At 44.7% G+C, this 6,398-nt stretch overlaps 1 protein-coding gene across 1 annotated transcript; it reads right to left on the bottom strand.

Moving 5' to 3' along the window:
* Positions 1–289: 289 nt before the first annotated feature.
* On the bottom strand, positions 290–5,785 carry LOC123255058 (protein FAM3D-like; the record flags this gene model as incomplete). Its single annotated transcript, XM_044683916.1, has 3 exons — positions 290–493; positions 1,000–1,084; positions 5,735–5,785. Coding segments are annotated over 3 exons (340 nt in total), but the record flags the coding sequence as incomplete, so codon positions are not given.
* Between the last annotated feature and the right edge of the window lie 613 nt (positions 5,786–6,398).

A 6,398-nucleotide genomic window follows, 5' to 3' on the forward strand; every position in this document is an offset into this window, starting at 1 on the left:
ATATTATATTATATTATGTTATATTATGTTGATATTTTATGTTATATCATACCATATTACACCATATTATATTTATTATGTTCTATTTTATATTTATTAATTATTATATTATATAAAATACCATGCCATATTATATCACATATCATATCATAGATCCTATCCTATCCTATCATATTACATATGAGGAAACTGAGGCATAGAATGGTTACGTAATCTGTCCAAGGTTGTGTAGAATATAAGCCTCAGAGGTAGGATTTGAACATGCATCCTGACTCAGGGCTCTCCCCACCATCCCAGCCTGATTGTCTGTTCTAGCAGCTCTCGGCTCCCTGGAAGCCACGTCGGCCCACCCATAGGGGACTTTACCTCTTCAAAGGGGCTTTTGTCCTTGATGTCTTTGGCCCCTAAGAAGACCCAGCTGTCACGGAAACCAATGTCCTTCGCGTAGACGCTTCCTAGGTTGGAGAGCAAGGTCCGGACTTCGGGGTTCAGTCTGAAGAGTCAAAGGAGAATACGGCAGAGCTCCATCAGTCATCTCTGGGCCAGGCAATTCTGTGCCTCCGGACACATGAGTCCAAGGATGGCATCGGGAGCTCCTCCCCACTAGGAACTCCTCCCCAGTCCCTATAATGGATTCCAATTGTCACCTGCCCTGCCACCTGGGAGATGCATCCTAGGGAGCTGTCTGAGACTCAAGGAAGGGGAGGAGGGAGCTCCCTGACCTGGGACTCTCTATTCCAAGGGTAAGGCAGCAAGGGAGTATGTTTTAGAGGGTGAAGCCCAAAGGAGGCCCAAAGGAGGACACAAAAGCTGATGATCTTTAAAATTTTCGAAACTGTATCTTCTCGTCTTAGAATCAATATTGATTCTAAGGCATAAGAGCGGTAAGGGTTAGGCAATGGGGGGGGGGGGGTAAGTGACTTGCCCAGGGTCACACAGCTAGTTGATGGCTTTTCAGAATGGATAATCTAGTGGGATGCCGAGTGATTTTGTACTTACTTTGTTCCTGGATCATCAAATGAGGCCACCAATACTAGGTAGCCCTCTGGAATTTCTTTTAGGAATTTCAGTAAAAGATTAACATCTGTCGTAGAAGAAAAAATAAGACCCATTTTAGTGGTTAAGCTCATGTTCTCTCTACTTAATTGCTCACTCTCTTCCTCAGCTCTGGCACTCTTCTCTCCACCCCTTATGGGCAGAAAAATCTCCTACTTTCCATTCTAGGGTCTTACTAGAAATGGGAGTTTCCAGGATGAAGACATCAACTTATTATTATTTTTTTTACTCTTAATTTTTGGTGTATTGTCTTATAGGTGGAAGATTGGTAAAGGTGGGCAATGGGGGTCAAGTGACTTGCCCAGGGTCACACAGCTGGGAAGTGGCTGAGGCCGGGTTTGAACCCAGGACCTCCTGTCTCTAGGCCTGACTCTCACTCCACTGAGCTACCCAGCTGCCCCATCAACTTATTTTGGACTCCCATTTGAGTTTCTTCAAATGCCTTCCTAGATTGAGTAACCAAACCGGTTTGGTATAGTGTCAAGGGCGTTGGGTCTGGTCTCAGAAGATCCAGGTTCAAATCCTGACTCTAACTTACTTTGTTGGGGTGACCTTGGGCCTCAGTTGCTCCATGTGCAAGATGGGGGTGGGTTAGACTAGACCGCCTCTAAGGCTCTTCCTTGCTTGAGACTCTATGAAACTGAGGCTTCTTCTAGGAAGCCTTTCCTGAACCATCCCAGGCCTCATGGGGAGGAGGAAGAGAATGAATGGCTCTCCATCTGTTGGGGATTCCCTGGCCCCTTATCTTGGCTCTAAATGTCTCCCTCTGCCTCCCCCCAGGCCACTGCCTTGCAGGTTTGTCTCATAGGACTGTATGCGTGGCCATCCCATACAGCCTCACAGGGTTTTCTCCCAGCTCTGGGCAGAAGTGGAGCTTTAGGATCATGGCCTATTAGAAATGGGAGGCCACCTAATGGGAACCATCTCATTTTAGAAATCAGAAAACACACCCAGTGAAGGTCAGAGACGTGCCTAAGTTCACACAGGCTGTCACTGGCAGAGGCAAGATTTGAATACATGTCCTTGGACCTCAGAGCTATTATTTTTCCTACTCTGAGACTCTGTTTGTCCTCAGATCAAGCAGAAAGAAGTTGGAAAACAGAAGAAAAACAACTGCTTGATCACATGTAAGTAATACTCTTCTCAGAAAACCAGGTTCCTCTTTGTCTCTGTGGGAAGGAAGAATATTATAAAAAAATCATAATCCCTTTATAGCTTCCTTATCAGGTACTTTTATTCTCCATGCTACCTCCTCCTCCCTATCTGATTATTCCCTCCTTTCTGGTGAGTCATCTAAAGGGAGAAGAATCAAAGTCTTATACCTAAAGGGGAACTCAGAGGCTGTCTTGTTCAACTCTCATTTTACAGATTAGGAAACCGAGGCTCACTCAAGTGATGAAATTTTTTTTAAACTCTTAACTTCTATGTATTGGCTCCTTGGAGGAAGAGTGGTAAGGGTGGGCAGTGGGGTCAAGTGACTTGCCCAGGGTCACACAGCTGGGAAGTGTCTGAAGCCAGATTTGAACCCAGGTCCTCCCGTCTCTAGGCCTGACTCTCAATCCACTGAGCTACCCAGCTGCCCCTCAAGTGATGAAATTTTAAGAATCAAGACTTGAACTCAAGCCCTCAGACTCTAAAGCCAGTATTCTTGATCATATCAGGCTTCTGAGCTATTTGGAGTGAAACATTTTCATCCAGCAGAGACCAAAGCTTCCCAGAGGACAGTTGGGCGCTTTTCTGGACTCAGGTGTCTGGAGAGCTTGGCCACAGTTTTGAGGAGAAGAGGCTAGCAGCAGCAAGAAAGACCTCAGGAGTGCCAATAAATTTTTATTCATGGATGACTCTCATGGGATCTTAGGATGGCAGAATTTGGAACTGAAGGGTCATCAGAAATCATCTAGTCCAACTTCCTTATTTTACAGATGGGGAAACTGAGTCCTGTAGTGGTGAAGGGCTTCCCCCTACCCCCAAGGTCCAGAGGTAATAGAAGCAGTCCATAAGAGTCCAAACTAAAAATGGTCCATTTATTGACTGTCCAAAAGTGGTGCCCTACTGAATATTTCTATCTTCCTCTGGGCAAATGAGATACTGTATATGAAGCACCTGCAGACCTGAAGCGGTTGTCTACATGTTAGCTCTTAATTATTTTGTATCTTCTCCCAAGAACTCTGTATCAAGCAGATCAGAGATAACGCCTTTATCCCACTCGAAGGTTCGTCTTTCTGGGACCCTGGGTTCTACACAGTCATGCTTGTTTGTTCTCTCTCTCTCAAGGGAAACCTTTCCCTGAGACTGGCCAGAGGTGGTTGGGATGGAAACGGCAAGTCTAAAGGATAACACAGGCCCGTCCTGGGGGTGCCCAGGCCCTCCTACAGGGAGCAAAAACAGGGCCAATTTTTGTAAGAGACGAGCAAGAAAAAGAAAGCTTGGCAGGCAGGCTTGTTTTGTTCTTCTCTGTAGGGAACCATTCCCCACGATCAATGGACTATATTTGTTCTGTAAAACTTGAGTGCAACCCATGAAGGGAGCCAGCTAAGGTTAATTAATGTCGCTCTTCAGCCCCTGGGAGCAACACAATGCTCCCTCCCATCTCTTCTCCCGCACCCCAGTCACCCTGGGAAGGCAGAAAATGAGGGGAGCTGAGAGTCAATGCCAAGTTCAGCAGCTCCAAGGAAAAGAAGCCTTTCTGCATTAACAGATGGAAAGCCAATCACGTTCTATGTGCCAAGCATCTTTCCTTATTTCTGGCAGACCCTTTTATTGATGTACCATGGCGTGGCCACAGCCTGCATCCCTGCATGCCCTCCAAGCCTCAGTCCTGGCTTCTCTCTCTGTTTCAGCAATCAGTCAGCATTTATTAAACACCTACTATATGCCAGGCAATGTGCTAAGTGAGAGAGATACAAAAAGAGGCAAAGGAGGAGAGGGACTTCCAGCTGCCCCCAAAAAATCCTTCCACCTGGCAGAGGGGGAAGATGGTTTGGTGGCTGACGGCTGATAACACACTTTGTCCCCCAGGCGTACTAAGAACACAGCTGAAGTACCAACTTCTAGAGGGAGACTTTCTTGGTCCTTAGTGTGTGTGTGTGTGTGTGTGTGTGTGTGTGTGTGTGTGTGTGTTTTATTTTAAACCCTTAACTTCTGTGTATTGATTTATAGGTGGAAGAGTGGTAAGGGTAGGCAATGGGGGTCAAGTGACTTGCCCAGGGTCACACAGCTAGGAAGTCTCTGAGGCCGGATTTGAACCTAGGACCTCCCGTCTCTAGGCCTGGCTCTCAATCAGCTGAGCTACCCAGCTGCCCCTGTGTGTGTTTTTTTAAATTAATGTCTTCATCTTGGAATACAACCTTCCCCTAGGTTACCCCTGGCTTCGTAACAAATTGAATCTGTGGGGGAAAAATCAGCACAGGGAAGTATGTGAGTAAGGAAAATTCTGCCAAGAAAAATGCCATGATTTAGTGGCAGCTTCTGGTCTGAGAGAGCTGCCAGCCCACTGGAGGTTCGGTGTCTCACCAGGAGTCACTAAACCCAGAGGTGTCAGAGTGCCAAGGAAAGAGGGAGGGAATGCAGTTCCTTGAGGGCACTTTTCTTATCTCTGCTATTCAGTAGGAGTTTAATAAATGCTGGGTAGGATTATATCGGATACAAATGGGGAGACTGAGGTACTGGGGGGAATGGATTTTGTTGAAGTCTGTGACCTGACAGACTGAAAAGTGAGGCCAACCCTGGGCTGTTTCTGAAGACCAGGAATGGGCCACAGATCCACAAATGGGCTCTGGATATAGGAAAGACATCAGGGTTCCATGTTTCTTTCTCTTTGGAAGAATCACACAATAAGTGCTTAATTCATGCTTTTCTATTCCCTTATTCAGAGAGAATAATGCTTTTGAGTACCTGGACATTATGCTAGGCCACTGTGTGTCAGAGTAGAGAGGGGGTCAGCATTGGAGTCCAGAAGATCTGAGTTCAAGTTCTGTACCTATCTCATCCTGCACAAACAGGGAAATTATCTAACATGATCTAAAATGATCTAATTATCTAAGATATTACAAGAATTGGTGATCTGCTTTATTTATTAATTTTTTAAACCTCTTCTTTTCTATCTAGTAAATAAGACAGAAGGGTGAGGGCTGGGCAAATGGGGTTAAGTGACTTGCCCAGGGTCACATAGCTAGGAAGTGTCTGAGGTCAGATACGAAGCCAGGACCTCTCAAGTCCAAGCCAGACCCTGTCTAGGCGCCCTGGTGATCTGCTTTTAGTGGATAGAGTTTATGAGACGGGAGTTAAGATGAAATCCTAGATAGGGACCAGCCCCAAAATCTATATTCCCATCCCGATGTTTAGTGGATATAAGGCCACATTCATTGTTTCTCTAAGAGGATTTGTAGTGGAGGCCAAGCTGGAATAGGACATCTGACCTGCATTCAAATCCTGCCGAGTGCCTTAGCATCCTTTAGCATTGTTTTCTTCATCTGTAAAAGGGGTTTCTACGTCAAGTACCGATGTCCCAAGGTAGTCAGGAGTCCCCAATAATGTAATATTTGCCAAGTATTTTGCAAATTTAAAAGTGCTACATAAATGCCAGTTATTGCTATTCCACTCCACATCACCGGCATGGCCCAAAGCAGGAATTCTATTGGAGAGTATTAATGTTTCCAATACGAAAGTGAATACTTACCCCCTGAGTACATATCGAAGTATTGGTGCTTCTGGAAAGTTCCGGTTGCTCCTAAAGATAGGAAAGAAAACAATCATTATTGTCTCCTGTAACTCAGGCTTCCTCTAACTGTGGCATCAGGGAAAATAGCTTCTTAGAGCCTCAATAAGGTGAACAGACAAGGAAGGAATTGGTCTCGTTCCTCAGTGGGACCTTCTAGAATGCAGTCATCCAACCTGTGTGTCTCCCCTGCCTCAACCGGAAGAACTGGTCTTAGAAAATGGACAACCAAGGTTCTTGGGACCGGGTGGAGCAGGAATGGCTTCTCGGTGCTGGGATTAGGAGCCATAGAAAGGGGCCTCAGAGACCACCTGGGAGAGGCCCTCATTTTACAGATGAGGAAAGTGAAGCTTTGGGAGATTAAGCCCCGTTGCCAAAGGTGACACAAGTAGTGAATGTTAAATCTAGGTTTATAATAGCCTAGTTACTAGGCTATTATAGTTACTAGTTACTATATAATATAGCATAATATATAATATATAATTACTATATATCATATAATATAGTATAACATAATATATAGTTACTATATAATATATAACAGTATAATATATAGTTACTATATATCATATAATATAGTATAACAATATATAGCTACTATATAATATAGTATAATATATAGTTA

This window comes from Gracilinanus agilis, unplaced genomic scaffold (genome assembly GCF_016433145.1).
Source record: "Gracilinanus agilis isolate LMUSP501 unplaced genomic scaffold, AgileGrace unplaced_scaffold38461, whole genome shotgun sequence".
In the NCBI taxonomy this organism is placed as follows: Eukaryota; Metazoa; Chordata; class Mammalia; order Didelphimorphia; family Didelphidae; genus Gracilinanus; species Gracilinanus agilis.